The 21,016-nt window shown below is 37.6% G+C and overlaps 2 protein-coding genes across 12 annotated transcripts; both read left to right on the forward strand.

Moving 5' to 3' along the window:
• Positions 1–30: 30 nt before the first annotated feature.
• Positions 31–1,616, forward strand: LOC110859813 (protein FAM210A). Of its 2 annotated transcripts, XM_035859766.1 has the most exons (6): positions 31–48; positions 111–187; positions 351–434; positions 552–1,007; positions 1,088–1,233; positions 1,358–1,616. In XM_035859766.1, the coding sequence occupies exons 4-6, from the start codon at positions 658–660 to the stop codon at positions 1,465–1,467; spliced, it is 606 nt and encodes a 201-aa protein (XP_035715659.1). In that variant the 5' UTR covers positions 31–48; positions 111–187; positions 351–434; positions 552–657; the 3' UTR covers positions 1,468–1,616. The 2 variants fall into 2 exon arrangements, with proteins under 2 accessions (XP_035715659.1, XP_021964500.1); XM_022108808.2 differs by having other exon boundaries at positions 40–187.
• A 227-nt stretch (positions 1,617–1,843) lies between these two features.
• Positions 1,844–20,991, forward strand: LOC110860047 (tensin homolog). Of its 10 annotated transcripts, none has more exons than XM_022109108.2 (17): positions 1,844–3,863; positions 4,823–4,939; positions 5,483–5,833; positions 11,118–11,187; positions 12,942–13,013; positions 14,592–14,795; positions 14,874–14,956; positions 17,376–17,967; positions 18,026–18,128; positions 18,206–18,730; positions 18,827–18,986; positions 19,068–19,110; positions 19,397–19,543; positions 19,608–19,717; positions 19,799–19,874; positions 19,962–20,073; positions 20,166–20,991. In XM_022109108.2, exons 1-17 carry the CDS (start codon positions 3,774–3,776, stop codon positions 20,389–20,391), a joined length of 3,081 nt encoding a protein of 1,026 aa, XP_021964800.1. In that variant the 5' UTR covers positions 1,844–3,773; the 3' UTR covers positions 20,392–20,991. The 10 variants fall into 10 exon arrangements, with proteins under 10 accessions (XP_021964800.1, XP_035715649.1, XP_021964801.1 ...); XM_035859756.1 differs by having other exon boundaries at positions 14,616–14,795; XM_022109109.2 differs by lacking the exon at positions 12,942–13,013.
• The last annotated feature ends 25 nt before the right edge of the window (positions 20,992–21,016 follow it).

Below are 21,016 nucleotides of genomic sequence, written 5' to 3' on the forward strand. Positions count from 1 at the left end.
AAGGCTGAACACATGCTGCACCGCTTTCTCATTCATTCTCCAGATCACGTACGTAAATATTACAAACGCAATAATATTTTGTATTTCACATTTGATTTAATTAATTTCAGTCAGTGTTAAAAGTATCAGGAATTTTATAATTACTGCAAAATGTTGTAATTTACATTCAGTTTCGCCACAAGGGTTGGTAAGTCATTTAAAAATGGAATTGACGATTGTATTTGTTTACTATTATTTGTAGTATATAAAGTAAAGTAAGACTAACGTTCATCAGCCGGTTATGAATTATTAATTCTATTTTTGGAACAAGGTATAAAATTGGTGATTTTATTGGTATCTTTAATTTTCAGGCATGGTCAAACGTTGCGGCGGACGTGTAGTTCAACTTTATTCTTGTTCTAGGTAGCGCCTCTGTTGATTATTAAGTTTCGCAGGTAAGGAATCATTTGCATCAGGAATTAGCTATTTACAAATATGGGCTTCAGTGCGACATTAAATATTTGCTTAATGTTTTTATATTGATCATAAAATTGTGTTATTTTGTATTTTAGATAGTCCTGCCATACTCCTAAATTGAATTGTCAATTGTGAACTTTTTTGCTGACGAAAAATATCACTACTCTACTTGATGCTTTGACGCCGTCTCAAATAAACAAGATGACAACGTTTCTAACTCGACAGATCGTCATGAACATGCTCAGAGTTGGTGGTGGAGAGGCTAAACCACTCATGGCCCTTTTCACAACCCCTCTGCGGCACCAATTACGGAAAAGGTGCTGCAATAACAATAATAGTCTTTCGAACGCCAGACTAAATTCGACATCTCCACTCCCACCAACTCCAACTCCATCATCAGCCGGTGGTACTGGAAGTGACGGGGCTCCAGCAAAGTTATCCTTATTTGCGAGATTCAAGCAAATGTATAAAGATTATTATTACGTCTTGATTCCTGTGCATATAGTCACCTCGATCGCCTGGTTTGGGGGGTTTTACCAAACTTCGAAGAGGTTAGGTTTATTTATAGGAAATGATTAAATGCGTGGGAAGAAGTATTTATAAATGTTGCATAATTTGTATGTATTTTCAGTGGAGTGGATATTGGGAAATATATGAAGAAAATAGGCCTGCCCGAACATATGGTGGATAAGGTGACTGAATCAGGAATGGGACATGTTGCTGTGGCATATGCATTATATAAAATTGCCACGCCTGCCAGATACACCGTTACTCTAGGTAAGCATAGTATGCATTTGCATGGAATATGTACCTACTATACAGTTTGAATAAAATTTGTGGATAATCTGACGAGAATATATGTTAACATCAAATAAGGGTAAATATTACTTATTTCTTCCAGGTGGGACAACATGGACGATTAATAGACTGCTCCGAATGGGATACATAAAACCTGCAAAGGAAATAATATCAAAGGGAAAAGAACGATTCCGCATCCAAGGAAAACCTTAGTTGTAAAACCTATATAAATAATGATAAGTACATGCCTATATACTTACACTACTACAAACCATTTAGTCATGAGAATGAGTTGTTATATTATTTCAAATTATGTTATTAGACTTGAATGCATAAAATTTATAGTGCTGAATTGACATCTACTAGAAGATTAATGATCCCCACATTTATCCTGACCGTTTGCTATTACTTACTTATAGATTTTAGTTTGCTACCATAATACAGAGCTGAGAGCTTTCAAAGTCAAAATATCAAGTATTCAAGTAGTGATTATTTTATTACCAGGACCAACGTATATTTAGCCTAATAAATTACACTTGACAAGTACTCATAGCGTGTAAATCACACTTCCTGGTAGGCAATATAGTCTGCTAGTTAGGAATATTATGGAAAATTATGAATCCTAAAATGTAGGGTAGGCGCGTGTAGGTGCTTTAATTCAGAGGAAACAAAGTGGGTCGGTCGCGTGCGTGCCTGCCTGGAGAAGCAGAATTGATGGGTCGAATATTATTAAGGATGATGATGATTATGATTGTGCAGGAAAGAAGAAAATCGGAATGACTCTTCTCCTGCCTACCTCCTCCTACTACTTTCGCTGCTTATCTCGTTTAGAAGAACAGAACCACTACTGGCAATAACATGCGTAGAAAAGCTACGCCCATCCATTTTGGGCTAAAACAATTCCATTCCATCCATGTGCCTTTCAGCAGATCAAGTCAAACTCGTGTTGAAAGTCGTTCACACTCACACTCCGTACGTACGGTCTCTCTGATTCAATCCAAGTTAATATCCTCCAGAAAAAAAACACTTCCAAACCTACATACTTTGCAACATCCTGTCCTCTCCTCATCCATACTGACTTTCGTTTAAGCTTCAACTTTGTTGCAACACACAACTGCATTCATTAGCATGTTCTTCTGCATAGGGCTCATCTCGAAATTGAACCCTCCAGCTGAAAGTGTTAGGGTTGTTCAATAGTTGTTCTCTTCAAGGGGTCCCCATAGTAGTAAGTACCGAATAGCAGTCCACACCGGTTAATAACAAGTTGGTTACTTTTCATACATAGTAAACAAATCTCCTCGGGTGTATAAAGAGAGAGAGTGTGTAAACCGAATTGGGCATGAGGAAGAAGATTAGTACGCTGGAGAGAGAGAGAGAAGATTCCTCTATCCGAGTTTCAGTCCTATCGTCATTCCTATGCAATCCTAAGTCTGACTACCCTTTATTTCATACCATCATCCCAGCAGTTGTGAACTTCAACGAAATCATTACATTTAACATCCATCCATCCATTCGAGTTGAGGTATCCGTGGTCGTCGTAATAGGTTCTTGGGCTTCTCCTTATTACAAGAACCTTATGAAGCTTTTGGTTCGGTTTTTACTCTAACTCCAACCAGCATCAAACCATCATCTTCTTAACTCCTTAACCCTAACCTCATCCTCCTTCTACCAAATATTTAGTGGTAGTCTAGAGAGGAAGGAAGAAGAAGTCTTAACTTCTTGCCTCATATTAAGAAGACTCTCGAGGAGTTGACTCTTCGATTCATCTTGTTAAATTCTTCCTTGTATAGAAGAAACAACTACTCACTCACTCGGTAAGATCACTCACAACCAAGTTCAATATAAAAGGGAGAGAATATCTCTAATCTCGTTATAACCAAGCTAATACATACATCTCCGTCCAAAAGCTAAGCCTTATTGCAAGTTTCAAACTATTGAATTTTGACACACGGCAAAGAAGGCAACGAGAAATAAGAGGGAATGTTGTTGTGTACATATAATAGTTGTTTCTAAATTGTGAATGCACATTGTACCAGAGAAGACAGAAGAATAAGTCGTAACACAAATTCTTGTTGGCAATCAAGTATCTCATTTCCCATTTTTATTGTTCCTCGACACTTGATTCGGTGTGGTCGTCGTGCATAATGTGTATGCATGCATGTATGTACGTGCATATGTGTAACGAGTACTTTTAAGTAATATCAAGTTCCGGAAATAAAGTGATCACAAAGGTCCCCGTATTGCTCGGTTTGACTCTTTCTCCGAATTCTTAAAGTGAATGACTCAATTTGAATTGAGCTTAAAAATTGCAAAAAATCCGAAGGAATGCAACCCACCAGTGGGAAACAAATAGGTGTAATTAGTACCAGTCAAGGCACTGGTGGCGGTGATTGTGGTAGTGGTGATGACAAATTTGTGTCCTGTGAAATAAAAATCGACGACTACTTCATAATCCGTCCGACAATTATTCGGTTTTGTGATTTTTTTCAACTCCTCCACAATTACAAGTTGATTTCGACATGAAAGAGAGATTCTGTTGTGGACAAGCTCTCAAATCCAATAAGAAGATCGTTCCTTCAGTCTCCGCACCTCTCCACCTTATTCTTCGAGTAAGTCAAAATATGAAACAATGAAAAAGTTACTATATAATAATAAATCATGACTCATTAATCATCTCCTTGTAGTCATTTCATGTTATACATGGTGAAGTTGATGAAGGGATGTAAAAGCTAATGAATTTCTATTTCTATATGAGTATGCAAAACTTCTTTTAATCTGTCTCCTTGTCATGTTGACTCAGTCGTCTTCGTCACTCTTTCTGGGCAACAACTAATTGAGAAAGAACCGAGTCACATAAAATTTTAGTTTTTAGACCAAGTGATTTAATATATTCACGTTAGTTTCAGGTTAATTAAGAATTTGACTTTAATCTACCCATTAAAGTGTCGAATCTTCAATTCGTAACCATCTACTAATTTACATATCTGTCACTGTCGAATAGAGTGCTCACGCCGTGAGTGAACTCCTGTACAATTAAAGTATTTTATTATTCCGCACTCTACTTTATCATCCCAAGAATTTATGTCTCATAAATCTTGGCGCAAGATTGCATACCAAGATAAAAAACGAGCAAGGTGTTCACATTCTTGTCGGATTAGTCCGTCTTTTTCCTCCTAAGTAGACAAAGTAGATGTGTGCAAAATATATGAGCACAAAAAATTTATTGCATAGAGAAGAAGAAGAATAGCACACTTGTCTACCGAAGATGAGGAGTTGCAGGCTCTTTTTTCATATCCTGAGCTAGTCTTTTCTTCATTATAATCCTCTCCCTTTGGTGGTTTTATTATGCTGTTGATAGTTTATATGGTTCACATTCGTCTTTTGTGACGAAGATGAGAAGAAGCTAGTTATTATGTATGAGGAAATCGTTTGCAAAAAGCGTGTAGTACATCATATCCCTCCTCTTGACTCACCTCGAGTCTCTTTTTTCAAAAGGATTTTATCTTCATCATGCAATATTTAATAGCTTTATTTTGGCATCCTTCTCAAGTGCTATTCTCTCCTATAGGCCCCCTCTCCAGCCTCGCACGAGTGGAAAACTGTGCCCAAAGTCAAACGATTGTGTCAAGTTTGCCATTTGGTCGTGGATGGAAACGGTGTACGATGTCGCTCATGCGGATTAAGGGTAACTTTTTTTTCATTTACAACGTCCATTAAGGGCCTGGGGGAAGTTGCTTAGAAATCACGTCAACTTTGACGATAAAATTCAGCAATGCACAAGAGGGCAGATTTTTTAAATTATGTTTAATGCGTTAATCATATCTTTAGATTTTACTTGAGTTTTTTTTGACGATCTGCCCTCTTGTGCAGTGGAGATATTTGGTCGTAAAGTGAGGACAAATTGGCTTAGAATTGCCAAATTAATGGCAGGAATTGCATTTTGAGTATCCATGGAACAAAAGAAACAACTTTTTTCAAAAACTTGAGGGACTTGAGGGAAACTTTTTCAAAAGCAGTGACAAAACCAAAGCTTTTGAACGTGAGTGTCCCATAGAAACGGTGTCAATTAATTGTGGTCGTAACCTAACAGAGCGATAATAATCTTGGGGCCCTGGCAATTATTGTTGCTAACATAAAATCAAGTAAATCTTCCCCCGGGCCCTTAATCCTCAAGTAGTGAAACATGATCAATTAATCTTTTTGAAACCTGTTGTCCTCTCTCCTTTAGGCTCATTCAGCTTGCGGGAGCAACTATTATAACTCATCGTTAAATACTACACGTACTGGGACAACCACTGCTACCAGGACTGATAACAATCGCAATCTCAGAACCAGTGGCAATATTATTAAGGGAGACGATACCACCATCGGCACGGGATTTGGAAGCCAGCAAGATAATCGACAAGGATCTCTGTTTTATCGACATTTCGAACCCCGCATTAAGAAGATTCTACACCCTCAAAATCTCTCCCTGATCGAAAGCAGTGGTGGTGAAGAGAGGGGGAGTGGTGCTAGCAGCAGTGCGAGATTCTCATCCTCCTGTGGGGACAGTGTCGCAGCGTCCACGGCGATAGTTGTGGTGAGTACGAGGCATTGCATATTTATTATTATTTTTCAGGTTAAATGCATGCTGCGAATATTAAGTTTCACTTGGTTAAAGTTAAAATTATATGTGGTGTTTATTTTTCAATCTTCTATGCTATTCTCGTCATTTATTAGTCGTCGTTGTCGGCTTCGTTTCACATTTAATAAAATTTAATGTGCATGCTTGAATGTGCATATTCATTAGAAATGTTTGCTTCGTTGGTAACTTTTATACTGTATGAGTCGTTATATTCAGGGTTATTTCATCCCTCCCCACGATGCACATTAAATACTGCAGTCACACGGCTTGCATAAGATCCAAACCCAGGATTCAAATTAATGTCCAATTTTGGCAATTCATGACAATTACGGCGAGTTAAAGTACAAAACAAACAACGGTATGTACTTATATGCATGTGAGACTACTGCATATTAATTGTATCCACTTTTTAAACGCCGTGTTTTGTAATTTTCATACAAGGAATGTGTCATGTAACTTGAATAATTTTACTAAACGTTGACGACAGAGGAAATAATAAGTACAAACTACCAACCAACCAATTCTTAAGCCTATATGCACACACACATATTTCTATCAACGACGTGTAAAGAACAAATCACAAATCAATTAGCTTCTTCTCTCTGTGTCGTCGTGCCGTATTTACAATTCTCACAATTAGTTACATTTTACATTTACTTACACGGAAGGAAACAAGAAAAAGGAGTGTTTTTACATGCATTGAATTTGAGTGAATTGCATGCCCCCTCCCCTCCCTGCACACATACATTTTGAAACTGCACACGAAACAAGACACATTTCATAATTACAATTCCATCCACTCTGCCACAGCAACATCTTCCCTTCATGATGTGAAAAATACGACGACGACGACGAAATCATTCATGATGAGATGGAACAACTGTGTGGTGTAGAAGGATGAGAATTTGAATTTCGAATTCGTCCTCCTCATGTAAAAAGGGTCTGCTGAACCAGCTCTTCAAGAAGTGGGCATAATAATCTGTTATACAGACACTACATACCCTCTCTGCATATAATGTAACAGTGGTTTGGTTTTATAGCAATTTTTTCATCATCGTCTTCTTAACCTACACCTTGCTGTCTTTTACCATCATCATCTCCAACTATTGACCAAACTGTACATACGGGCTTAAAGAGAGGAGCCATATGAAATTTGATTCTGTCAGTAATGCCGTAAAAGTCATGATGCCATTTCCATTCCGCGATACGACTATTGGAAAAGGATGAAAGTTTTCTTTGAGGTGGTGCTCAACCCGCAAACTTTTAGCAGTAGTGAGTTAACTACCTTCAAACAGTTAGTGGTAATTGTGTGGGATGCATATGCATCTAAATGGCCAGACTTTGTGGAGAGTTTTTCTAATGCTAACGAGATGAAAATCGTGGCCAAAGTGGCAAACGGAATATGAATATTGAAAACCAAACTAGCCAAGGTGGAGGTGGAGATACACACATATTATTTATTACTATGGACGTCTGTCTGTTCTGGTAAACTTGATACAAAAATATTCTGCTCTGCATTTTATGAATCTAATCTAATATAGACAGCATGCAGGACTAACTATTGATGGTGCATGCATATTTGGCTAGTGGTATGGAAAAAGAAGGAGTTATTAAACCTGAACGAATAGTGGTCTAGTTTAGTTTAGTTTGTAACTAAATACCATTTGCATTAACTTACTTGCTGCTAAATACATACAATTCTGTAAAGGTTCATCTACTTTAACAGCGTCGGCGGAGGAAATCATTCATGGTAAAAAAGCAGAAGAGCAGAGGTACTCACTATAGAGCTGGAATTCCGTGAAGCCTGTTATAGCTCTACCATATTTTTTTATAGTTTGGTACACTTGGTTGACTCGGCGTTTATGTAGCAGGGTGAGATTTAGGATATCCATATCACAGGTCTTTTTTATTTTAGGGTGGTTTCGTGTTTTAAGTTGTTTTTGGTTCAGTTGTAATGAAAATGTTGTGATCTGAGCTAAAAAGGTGAAATAAAGTTTGTCATTTACATAAATATTTTACATACGTAAGAAGTTATAAAGGCAGGAGTGAGTTATAAAATTTCTTAAGAACAAGTTCGTCCTGTGTACACACCCACCCACGAATTTTACATGAAACAACAATACGGAAACAAATATTATTACGTGAGGGAAAGGAGGCAGATTATGGCCTTGGTCGACTACAATACTAGTAAATAAATAGCATGCAAGTGCAACTTACTCACGGTATGTAAGTTAGCACGTTAAAGTTGGTGGTGTAATAACTGAGGTATAACAGCAGCATAAAAAGTGCATGTGATGATCTCTCCCATTCACAATTCACCACGGGACAAGGTATTATTACACGAAGGAAGAAATCCATTCCATGCAACCTATCGCATCTCTTTACATGCAAGTTGAGCGTTACATGGGAGTTACTACTTCTTCTACTACTAGATACTTAAGTTGTTGGTAAATCCAATTTATCCTGAACCGTATCAGTAAAGGAAAGGAGAGGGTTGAAGATGATTGTGTTTTTGCCTTACGTACGTACGTACCATCTGCAAACATCTGATTTCGATTATCTCTTAAAAGAAATCAGTGAAATTGCAAAGAAGACAAATTAACAGAGTTAAATAACGCGAGGCATAAAAGCAATAAGAATAATTCAACTTAAGTAACGTGTTTTTTGTTCGCTATATGTTGTCGTACAAATCTCTGAAAATCGTGTAATCGCCAAGATCGTGCCTATAAAATTTATTTTCTATATCTCTCGCTCTGACTGTGAATTGAATAGAGCAATCTCGTTATTTACGCGGAATGAATACCACCCATTGCTCGTTTAGACTTTTCGATTCAATTTCGTGATGCTGATTTTAAACTCGTCCTTTAATTCAGTTATCGAGTTGGGTTAATCGATGTTTGCGCGTGGTGCTGGGACAACAACGGGTCGTGTGTGTTTGTCTACATAGTGAACCGTCTTGTACATATTTTTATTTCGCAGTAAAACCTTCTGGTCAAGTCACGAAGATTTAATTTAGCGTCGTTTCAAGAATTGTTATTATAAAAGTGAACCCCATTTAGGCACTCACTCACTTTTGTTTGGTTAAACTTGAGAAATCTTTATTTATAAACATTCCTAAGTGAAATTAAAGCGTGGAATTTCTGACTCATTGCCACCGGCTCATTAAGCGAAATGTAAACTTTTGTAACTGGAAAAGTAAACCGTCATGAATGAGAACCAGGGGATAATAAAGTGCAGGTTTGGCCTGATTTTTTTCTACGCTCAATGTAACCGGAACCCAATCGGTAGAACTTTTAGTTACGTTACGTACGTGATGCCGGTTAGTTGACTTGGTCGTAAATGCAGATATCTCGTTCTGCTGAACGTGTGCAAGTTTAGTGTAGCATTTACTAATAATGTCGCCTTGTCGAATGTGTAATTATTATTATGTACTACACACCAAACAAACAGAGCTGAGATAAGATAAGTATGAGAGGAGAGTGTTATCTCAAAATTCTGAAAAGTGCTTCAATCACCATTCCATTTCACTCGTGTCGTGTCAGTGAGTGATGTGATGATGGACGATAAAAAATACATGGGATTTGATAAATAAGTATTCCGAAATCGTGGCTGTAATGCAATACGATCAATCTTTGTGATATTCTGCTGAAACTGTAAATACCATTAAAGTTCTGTGGCCAAACAATGATAACAATACGGATCAGCTTCTGTTGCCTATTTATTATGTAAAGAGGTCCAAATTCTAATGAAATTTTGGGCTCTACAAGATAAAAATGGATCAAATATTCGAAATTGTTCCCTGATATGTGATATGATAACCCACTCCTCGCCTACTATTAAGACTATCCACCAACGTGGTGAAAATGATGAGTGATGAAAAAAAAGTTATAAAAGATCGATTTTGTGACACGGCCAAATTAATATTTGACGAGAATGACTTTTCCGACGTTGAAAATGCCATCGCTCAGCTCAACCTTGATCAGTATGGGTTTAACAAAAAAACAGGAGTTTGGAAGCCCACGAGAACGACGGCTGCTCATCATGGAGCTGATATTGATAAGTGTGACCATGTAGAGGATAAGCCATTATCACGGCCAGGAGCAGGAGGAAAGGTTCAATCCAGCAGTACAAGAGATCACCTCCGTGGTGCAACTAAAACTAGTCAAACCATTAAAGTAAACTTTTAATTGCGTATTTAAAACTAGCTTTAAGATTATTATTATAGCACATGGTTCAGTTAAGTGAGGATAGAAAATAGTATTCGTTTGCACTGATTTAGTGAAATGACATCATTTATTTTTTCATGACTGTATTTACATAGTTTACAAACCCAGTTACACACACACACATATGCATAAACTTGAATTTGCTGCATTGCATGATGGAGCAATTAATTAGTGGAAATGAAGTGAAGTAAATAAGTGTAGATAGAATTGGGTTTGGCTGTTTTTGAAATTAGATTTAATTTCGTGAATTGACTTCATTTTCCGTTTTGATTGGGCGTATTTGTGTGGGTGTGTCACTTTCTAATTAGGAGAGAAGCACACAGGAAAAAAAATCATGATGATGACGGTTCGTCTTTGTTTTACACATTTATTTATTGCCCTATGCAAAATAATAATAGAGGAGGCGGCAGTAATTCCTCACCTTCCTATTATAACTTAATTGAGCTGAATGAATGAAGATGAGGTGGATAAATTTGACTTGACGGGTAATTTATTAATGGTACATGACATGACAATCAGATTCGTTGTTCACTACATGCCGTGATGACACGCTTCAACATCAGATTAGATTTTGCTTAGTTGGATAATCGTATAGATCGTACTAAAAAATGGGATACGTAATCTCATCTCATCTCTTAAATTCATTTTGTGTGAATGAATTTTTTAAACAAAATTTGTTGTGGTTGGTTAAATACTTACATAAATTTAACTGGACGAGTGGTGTAAATAAGTGCCTCTTGAAAATAATTTGCCACACTTCGATGCAAAAGTCTGTACATATTTCTATCCAATTTAGATTTAGACTGGAGTGGGTGTGAAATCGTGGAGTAGTTGACAATTTGATTGAATGTGAAAGGAAGGAATTTTTCTTTTATTTTTTTTCATGAAAAGTGTTGTTATACATTAAGCTGGATAATTCTCAAGTTTCTGAGTGATTTCAACACGTTTTAATTTAAGGGAAAAAAATATTTCCTAAAAAAGTCCAACATCAATTTTTTGTTTCGCTTACTCAGGGAACCGTGTCAATTGAGACGACTCGATCCGAGAGCAAGACACCGGAAATCACAATCACGCCTGGTTCTGGTAAGTTTAATGTGACACTTTAATTTGTAAATGTGCTTAATGAACTTGATTGCTTAGTTTGTGTAATTCTAGACGTGGCTTTATTTTGTGTGTGTGGCTTAATTTCAATTGTTTATAGAGTTCCCCTTTTAAACCAGTTCACTTGTTTAACTTTTGATAATTGACATTTTAAAACCATACTTATAATTGCTGACATGCGGTACTTATTGAAAAGCCAAAATATAAATTAATGCTTCACTAACACTTTCATGTGATATGGTCACACCAGTTTGTGTTAAATCAGCAACCATAATATTCAAGCCATTAGCGAACACCACCCTAAATTAATGCATTCATACTTCTTCATAACTTCATTCATCCTACTAAATCACACCACCACACACTTTGTTTAGACAAACTCGAACAATGCAGTCTCCACTTACATACCAGACCAATCAAATCCAGTGTTGTGGTCTTCCTTTATACAATTAATTCAATATCAACCAACCCCACCAACTCCGAGACAATGATGCAACCATAGTTGTGTGAAAGTGTCAGTGCCACTTAAACATCTCGTGCAGTTATATCATTCCTTATTTTTTCTGACAACCAAATCTTTCAAGATGATGGAAACACTTATAACTTGGAACAATTTACAATCATTTCTCAAAAAGTTTGGCCCCCCGTCTTCAGGTCAGTGCACATAATCAATTTTAGCACACACGCCAAAAAAGCAAGATTTGTTAAGTCGTTCTCAATTTCACGTATCATAAACAAACGGCCCACTGTCTCATCCCTCGTCGTGATTTTATAAGCATATCTATTCATTTCAAGGTGGGGGATGTAATGCCATTATTGTCATCCTACATAACCAAACCAAATTCAAAATCAACATCGTCTCACTCTTGTCTGGCTGTCTGACTACTCCCTTTGATTTATAATCCACATTATGACGACGACGATATACTGTCCAATTTGTACATTCAAGTTCAACTCTCGAAGGTTTTCTAACCCAGTATGATCCGTCCTATAATTTAGGCGTGAGACATACGCATTTTCATTTCAGTTCATTTTTAGACTTCTCACAAGAATCATTCATTGTTGTTCTTCACATATGACACACAACTCTTCCGTCTGTATTGGTTTTCTCATTTGTCTTCCTCGCCAAGGGTAAGGAAACAAGTAAACGGTATGTTTTTACAAGGTGCAATTAGTGTCGTGTATGGAGAAAGGTTTTTGTTTTGTCTCACTGCACTTGGCTAAAATAACAAAGGGGGGCCACGACGATGGTGAGCACGTTTCGGTCGCAATTCACGTCCACATCTGCATATTCAAGCAAGTTGTTACTAGTAAATAGGACTTCAAAATACACCGAGGAGCTGTTACGTAATGTAGAATGCAACATATTATTGTTCATCTACACACTCGAGAAACACAACAAGGAAGGAACATTCATACGAAAACTTTGCACACACGTGGATTTTTTTGCGTTATACTCTACATTTAACAAGATGCATGATCACAACATCACAGGATTGCATCTTCTCTCTTCTACTAAAATCCTCTATTTTTTCCTATCTACAAGCTTTCCACTATTGGGATTGGCATGCGCTAGCAAAAGTTTTTTCATATACTCACTTTCTTGAATTGACACGGAACATTATGTTAAGAATAAGAGGAGAATATATGGAATACGAACTCCTCTCTCGTACTTTAAGTTGTTTGTGTGGGCTGAAGCTGATTTTATTTTTCCTTGGTTAAATGTTATGTTGTAGAAGTGCTAGCTGCAGTAGAAGTCGGAACAGAGATCGAAGCGAGACTATTATCGTCCTCCGCTTCCGAGTTAGGTAAAGCAAATTTTATTTCATTTGTATACAAGTAAAAATACAGATTAAAACCGACTGACTCTGCCTACTTTTGGTAAAGATAGAGACCCAGAACAAAGTTTATCTAAATTAGTAGGGTCTTTGAGCATTTTTGCTAAATTTCCACTCTCTGTGTCAGTCTTTATCGCTTCATCAATGGTTTCCTCTCCTTCTGGTAATGGATCTGAATTGAAGGAAAATACCCATTTGTGCTTAGCTTGGTCGTCATGCTTTACACCTTTGAACCAATAGGTTTTTACATAACGTTGTTTTGTGGGATCTACTGCAGGGTCAACATTGCTTCGAATGTAACTAATTATGGTGTCTGTCCTTATTACATCTTCAACAAAATAGTAGTTCAGGAACGTCGAAATTTCAGCCGAGGTAGCTTCTTGATCATTACGAGGTGGGTTGTCTCTGACTGATGTGTAATGTCGAATGGCGAGTGCTGCCAGTAAATATTCCGACACAGGTCGTTCTCTATAAAATATTAAACAGTAATGAGCACATAAATAATATGGAATTAGAATGAGCATATCATATATTCACTTTGGATGACGTTCGGTTGTTTTTCTGTCGTAAAAAGCCATAGATGATGAAGGAGATTGGATTAATCTCGGTTTTTTTGAAGGTGTAATAGATTCAGATTTCTCATCTGCAGCTCTGGACTTACTTATGTTAAATCCAAATCGTCCCCGAGTTGAAAAATTGTACATATACTGGTTTTCAACATCTATATATAAAGTTATGTAATAACATTTTGGATATAATGGAATGTGATACTCACAAAGTCTAGCTTTCTCTCCTTTCAGTAATTCTCCATCGGGTCGAGTCACTTGGTTGACCTCCTCTATAAATGCAACTCGCCAATTCCTAAGGTTATCTGTCGGACTCTGACTATCTTCTGATTCTTCTTCGACATAAGATTCTGCATATTAAACATAAAAATAAATGTTTGCATAAATAATGATCCATATATATTTGTCATATCAAAATTACTTGACTTATCCTCCACTTGCATATAAGCATTATCCGAGTCACAATTTTCATCGTCTTTATCGTCATCTTTTTGTTTATAGTGATAGTGATTAATGAAGTGTTTGTACACAGGTTTTACTTCCCCACTATCATTTTCGATAACTTTCCTGTGCCCGTAATTTCTATTCTCTACATTTTTAGCTGTCCCAAAGTACACCACCCCTCTCTTAGGACACTCAGATTTCACATCTATATGTGCGTAGATACCTTCCTTAAAACTGTGACACGTTAGAACCTTATCACGAATTATTGATTTAGTGATGTCTGCACGATTGATGATGATACGTTTTTTATAAGTATATGCACACAAATCACACTCTTCACCCTGAGGTCGAGGACAAATACCATTATCGTCAATTTCGATCTCACTCGCACTATTTATCATTTCTCGGTCCACCAAAAGATCCAACAATCTTTTTAGCTCAGATTGCATGTCCGCTACTCTTTGCATTAAGATGGAGGTCGCAGAACTATCACTAAGATAAGGAAATTCCATTGTATATGTCCATTGTATATTACCAGATTCTGGTTGTGCTGGCCTTTTAGACGAAGACGAGGACGAGCAAGATTCAACCTCGAGACCACAAGAGGAGACCATTCTTCCGGAAAATCATTTAGCAAAAAGTAAAAATCTTATTAGTGGTCCAGCAGAACAAGGGTCGTCGTCATCTGGTCAAGGAAATAGGACATTTGTCATTAAAAAGAAGCGATTACTTCACGTCGACGGTAATAAACTAATTATTCATAATTCTCATTCAAAAATACGCTATTTTGCAAAAAATCAAGATCAAAATGTTATTTTAGGACCCATTGACGGATCCCCTTATGCAGTCATAACTCCTCTCGTGAAACAGAAGCCTTTCCCAGATTCCGGATTCTCCTTGGGTGTAAGTGTTCAGATTTTCTTTTCTATGGATTGTTTTTCATAGGAATTTTTGCACATCTTGAAATAATCTGCACATATGTATGTAAGTACGAAATAACTCCGGATAACTGGCCCACATTTTTGAAAGATAAATAATTTTGGAGATCATGTTTGGAGGTTATTTAAACAGACCGAGTTATTTTTTCGTGAAGCTAAAATAAACTATTAAGAAAGGATATACATAAGATTGGGGTTGGTATTGGACCTCTGTTTAAAGTCATATGAATGAGGTTTCATTGTTTATTCATGAAACCGTAAAGTAGGTGAACGTTCAGCATCTGATGGGCGGATAGACAGATTTGTAATGGGATTGTGAGCGAATAGATTTATTTGTTAGTATTAGGAATAAATATTTGCATGTTAACATTAATATTGCATCCAATGATGATAGAGATGCATTTTTAGTACGCTACATAAATACACCCAAACACAAGAACAGAACAGTTCATTGACTTTCAAAAGTTGGAGTTGTATCCAACTTAAAATGCGCGTAATTACCAAAGGAAACTGAAAGTATACTTTACCTATAGTGCGAAAAGTAGTTAATATTTCTGACTCGAGAATGATTCGTTTGTACGCATAAATGTTTACGTGGGTTTTATTTACGGGCTAACCCGTAAAATTTTTACCGCATGTCCTCTCTTTATTTAACCAATGATGATGTCTCAGATTTTTTGTCGTAATCATTCTCCAGCATTTCCGGAAATCTCAAAATCTTTTCATAACGAGACATTTTAGCATTTACTTTAGATATAGGCGAGTAAAAATAGCGATACGCCAACAACCCAGCCATTATATAGCAACCACACAGCGAGAAAACTCTGCTGCTGGCAACATTCTCAGTAATGTCTCAATTTCAAGAGATTCCTATGACATATCTTAACGAAACACGGGTCGAGAGTTCGAGAGTGCAGTCGTTTTAACCAATGGAACGTATATGTTCAAGTGAGACTTTGTGTATAGCACGTATTTAATAATATCAAATCATCTTCTTCAAGTAAATTGTATAGGAAAAGCTGGTAATTTTGTTAACAAAGTATTGACATGAGATGCGAGACAGACAACTCACTTTGCAGTGGTTGAGTTCCGGCGTTGATTTTCTATCCCAACCTGAAACTCTATGTCTTCATTAGTTAAACCAATCTCTACCTTATCTGAAAAATGTCAGTGTTTTTTTTCTACCAACAATTTCCGAGTTGTAACTTGGCTTACGTTTCGGAATAATCCCTCTGGGGAGAACGTGTGTAGGGTAAATATTATGAGCTACTATTTAGGCACCTCCAGAGGGGTTTATTTTATTTTGGCCAAGCCAAGGAGCCGAAATTATGTATACATGAATATAACCGGGTGGTAGTTATATGATGTTCTGATTGAAATTAATGCACCCTTCTTTTCTTCTCCTTCTTCCGTTTGGTTCTTCCGTTTGGTCCAAAGTTCTTTTAGGTTTTGGTTGGATGGTTCTTCTTTCCCGATGGATGTTAGCTGGTTGGGGTTGGATTGATGTCAATATTTGACGGTATAGTCGAAACGTCTGCCCGTCTGTCTTTCTTTTACGGAGACGTTGAATGAGAATGAAATGACACGGAAAGAGGAAAAATTTTATAGCTAACGAATCCTGCTTCTCCTTCCTCCCTATCTTTCACTTGCCATGTCATACATACAAATAGAAGACGAGTCTTTTCTAAAGAGAGTTTAACGTTAGGCACTACCAATCCTACATGGAAATCTTGTTAGTATTAACATTCGGGTGGTTGTTGTTAGTGTTGGCAAAAAATAAAAGTCGAGTTGAAGCCTTCAATCTCAATCTTATTTCAGTTTTCCTTTGAGATGAAAAGAGTTCGGAAGTAGATCGTCGTCTCGTCTTCCTCAAACCTTCGCTTCTTCCGGTTTCACACTTTGTGTTTGTTGGAGTCCGTGTGCACTAGGAAAAAAGTAGTTTACGTCCAAGATTATAAATGAATCGAAGAATTAAATGCTAAAGTTTCATTTCATCCAGTGTTATTGTTATTCTGTGCTATTTTTCACGAGTGTATCATCAAGTAAAAAAGCTAAATCCGGGTTACGTGCCAAGTTAGTCAACACAGTGGGATAAAAAAAATCTCATTTTAATCTTAAGATTGTGAGAGAAGCAACAAAGTAGTGTTGTAGTCAGTCAGTTAATAGTTGTGGGCACGATTCATAACATCTCCTTCTCTAGTCGAACTTCTGAACTCGGTGAATGCAGAAAAAAGTGAAAGCAGATTTTAGAGTGAAACCAATAAATTGGTAGACTTGTAATTACGAAAGTCTAGACAAGTAAATACGAGTAAATATTGTGTACAGTAAAAAAAAAAAATGAAAATGCGCTTGAGTAATAGTTTTTTTCCTAATTTTTTAAATAGGTCAATCAAATGAAAGATTTAGATCAGTTGATCAGTGCCCTGGTGGAGGAAGCAGATTCAATCGATGCTCCCAATCACCGACACAATCATCATCACAACGAGACCACTTCCAACATCCCGTACCATGCGAGACAGGACTCGCTTCCCTTTTCCTACACGTCCCCCCAATCCATAACGTTGCAAAGTGAGAAAATCTACAATCAAAGTCAACAACAGAGATCGTATTCTACTTCGACTCCCACCGCCGCAGTCGACAGTGGTCGTCACATCAATCACTACTCGGTATCGTCTCCATCTCCATTGTACGCGACACCCACACCCTCCTCGAGAAATGACTACTATTCCTCCGCCAGCAGGGGTGGTCGATATGAGAGTGATATACATGCCCCCCAACCACTAGCGTCCGTACCGATGTCGACGGGGTTGTCGCGTTCTATATCGCATCAACCATCTTATCCAAATTATGGAAGGAGTCAACCATCTAGCAGTCAAATGGTTGCGAGTATGTCTTCTTCAAATAGTTTCAATTATGGTGGTGGTGGTGGGACAGGAAATGGAAATGGTGTTCGGAGGAACAGATCACAATCTGCAGGTGAGATGGTCCTTTATTCCTCAATATGTTCAAAACTACATTTACACCAAATGTGCAGATGGGAGACGGGACTTTGAACGTGGGGGAGATGAGAACGCGGATGAATGGCTGGCTCGGCAGCAAAGGAAATTAAGGGAGAAGAAGGCATCTAAGCATGTTGTGTAAGTATAACGACTTTCTTTAGTAGAAAATGTCACAATATTCCATCCAATTTTAAATGAGTGATCTCCATATTTAGGCGGAATGATTGGCTGGCGGAACTAAAACGAGCCTTACCACAAAACACACAGCAAGTTGAGAGATCTCAGTCACAAACAGATTACAGTCGAAGTAGTCAACAAGCCACGCCGATACCGATCATTCAAGAATTTCGCCCTTCACAGCTTTCCTCCTCGTCCAGAGTAGAAGCGAGTTCACACCAGCAACAAGCGTCGTCTTCCACGTTTTCCACACCCTCCGGTCCCGGTCGTGGTCGAGGACAAGTTGTCGCGTACTCTTCCGATGACGACGATGACGTCGAACTCGACATATTCCAACGAGGCAAAAAAGTACAGAGGCATTACTCAGAATCGACTTATGACAGAACTGGAGGGTATAACACTTCCTCTTCGTCACGAGCTCCTAGTCAACAAAGCAATGTAGAAGGACCCTTTCCTACATGTCCACCAACTCCCTATTCGAATCGACCAATTTCTCCACCAGGAAAACCCCCACGAAGTCCAAAAGCAATACGTCGTTACCAGGGAGGGTCGAGTGCACCAATGTAATTTCCCTAAAAATAAGTTCTCCCTTTCTCTTCTTGTTTTATTATGAATATAATGCACAATTGTTTACTAACTCTTTGCTCCACTTTTTATAGTAGTCCGATTTCTGTCGATATGATGCCTTCATCATCATCCCGAATGGAACGGGCACAAACGCCCGTCAATCCCAGACCCATTTTCATGGTCGACTCTGAAGTGAAATTCGCCCAAGACCTGAGTGAATATTGGTACAAACCCATCGCAGCGCGAGAAGAAGTACGTACATAGTCAAATGTTATTTACGTATTAAATTTTAGCGATTTCATGAGAAATTACCAATTGCAAACTTTTCCTTAGACCGTCTCAGCATTAATACAATCACCCATCGGTTCTTTTTGTGGTTAGCCCTTTACACAACTTTTAGCCATTTATACAACTTAGTTTTTATAATATTCGAAACATAAATTTGTTACGCTTTATTCTTTCTTTTTTGAGCATTTTTATGTAACTAGAGTTTAACATTACTCTTCGTCGGACTCTGAGTTAGAATCATCACTGTCGACATCAGCGATAACGTGGACATCTGCTGGTCGACCAGGAAAAGCAATGTCCAATTCCTCAATTCCGCAAACTTCTGATCGCTAAGTGTCCATGCATATTGGTCAACAGTTTTTTTATTTTTTCAGTTCGAAACTCAAACAGTTTTCCTGGCGCGTATGGTCTCGCCGTAAAAGCTGACAACACCGGAGAGAAAGGAATTCGCCACTTTCTCATTGAACCGACCCGATTCGGTTGCAGATTGCGTGGTTGTGGAACATTAGAGCCAGTATTTGGTAAGTTTTTTTTATAAATAAATTCCATCCAGTTTTATAAACTAATTTGCGCATTTATTTACAGGATCCCTCTCTGCACTTGTATATGCTCATTCGATAGAATGCTTAGCACTACCCACGACGCTAACCCTGCCTTCGTACGATATCCTACCGTCATCACAAAGCCAGTCAAAAGTAAGTCGAATGATAATATGCAAAACTTTTGCAACGAATTTTTAACTGATCTTTTCATCTTTATTTATGCAATTCGTTCAGACTGCGCATTTGCTTCGTCAAGGCGCTGCTTGTCAATTACTCTTTCTCGGAATGGTAGGTGTGGAATGTCTCTCAGGTAAACAAATAACATATTATTTATTAACATTTAATGTTTAATTTATTTAATATTTAATTTATTTAATAATATTAAATATTATTTCAGGAGAAGAGGCAATTTCCAAAGGAGTGAGTGAGATAACTGCATCATCTCCAGTTCCCATATCGCTACGTTTAAGCAGAAGTGGGTTGACACTGACGGATGTCTTCCGTCAAAGGTAAATAGTAGTACCTAGTTCGTCATGCGTATGCAAATATGTGGGGCAGAGATCAATGAAATACGAGATTGAACAACGCTATTTTCCTTCAGGTTTTTCCGGATCCACTTTGCCCTAAATGAGATTTTATACGCATCCGTCGTCGCCGGACGGAGTGTAGCTTACGGTCGAGAAGTCAAACAAGTGTTTGGAATCGTAGCTCGCGCACCACGAGCCATGGAAAACTCAGTCATCCTACTCGCAGAATTTGAACCAGGTCAGCCAGCGAACGCAATAGTTTCCTTTATTCAAAGAGTCCTAGCGTGGCAACAACACTAATAAATAATTGATTACGAGAAAAGATGACCATTACTGGTATTCGCTATTAAGTAGTTTATATATACGTGTTAAAACGTAAGAGATGGTGGTCACTTGGGGTGCAATTGACGCTGGTTGTTCAAAACACTTTTAGTTTTTATTACTAATAATAATATTGTCCCAGTAGTGGAAGTAGTACCACAACATTTTCGTTTATAATTCACCACTGTTGTTCAAAACAAGTCAATGTCAATGCCTTAACAAGAGATACATATGTAGATGCAAAAGCGCCTACCCTACCCAACATACTTACTTACCTGCCAACCACACCTCCTCGTCTAGCTTTAAATCATCGCCTACCTCTCCAAATGTCAAAACAAAATGCATTTGTAATTGATAATTTTCACAAAATTTATATAACTGAAAATCAAACCGGTTCTGAAACATACCACTGACTTGATTTATTAAGAAAAGATGTTATTATTTGATTTATTTATAGTATGCATGAGCTCATTAGTATTTTGTACTACTACTGCTGTATAATTATGACGTCCTACTAATTACGGACCATGTTATCAAATTATTGAACAAATTTTGAGTCATTTAATTATGTCTTAAATAGATCGTAAATATGAGCTCATTTTAT

The sequence above is a fragment of the Folsomia candida genome, unplaced genomic scaffold (assembly GCF_002217175.1).
Source record: "Folsomia candida strain VU population unplaced genomic scaffold, ASM221717v1 Fcan01_Sc028, whole genome shotgun sequence".
NCBI lineage: Eukaryota > Metazoa > Arthropoda > Collembola > Entomobryomorpha > Isotomidae > Folsomia > Folsomia candida.

Bases quoted from the DNA above. Each gene is read 5' to 3' on its own strand.
- LOC110859813 (XM_035859766.1), top strand. From the start codon at position 658: ATGACAACGTTTCTAACTCGACAGATCGTCATGAACATGCTCAGAGTT. The intron at 1,008-1,087 runs GTTAGGTTTATT...ATGTATTTTCAG, and splicing joins TTTTACCAAACTTCGAAGAG to TGGAGTGGATATTGGGAAAT. The intron at 1,234-1,357 runs GTAAGCATAGTA...TATTTCTTCCAG, and splicing joins CAGATACACCGTTACTCTAG to GTGGGACAACATGGACGATT.
- LOC110860047 (XM_022109108.2), top strand. From the start codon at position 3,774: ATGAAAGAGAGATTCTGTTGTGGACAAGCTCTCAAATCCAATAAGAAG. The intron at 17,968-18,025 runs GTGAGATGGTCC...CCAAATGTGCAG, and splicing joins GAACAGATCACAATCTGCAG to ATGGGAGACGGGACTTTGAA. The intron at 19,544-19,607 runs GTAAGTTTTTTT...ATTTATTTACAG, and splicing joins AACATTAGAGCCAGTATTTG to GATCCCTCTCTGCACTTGTA.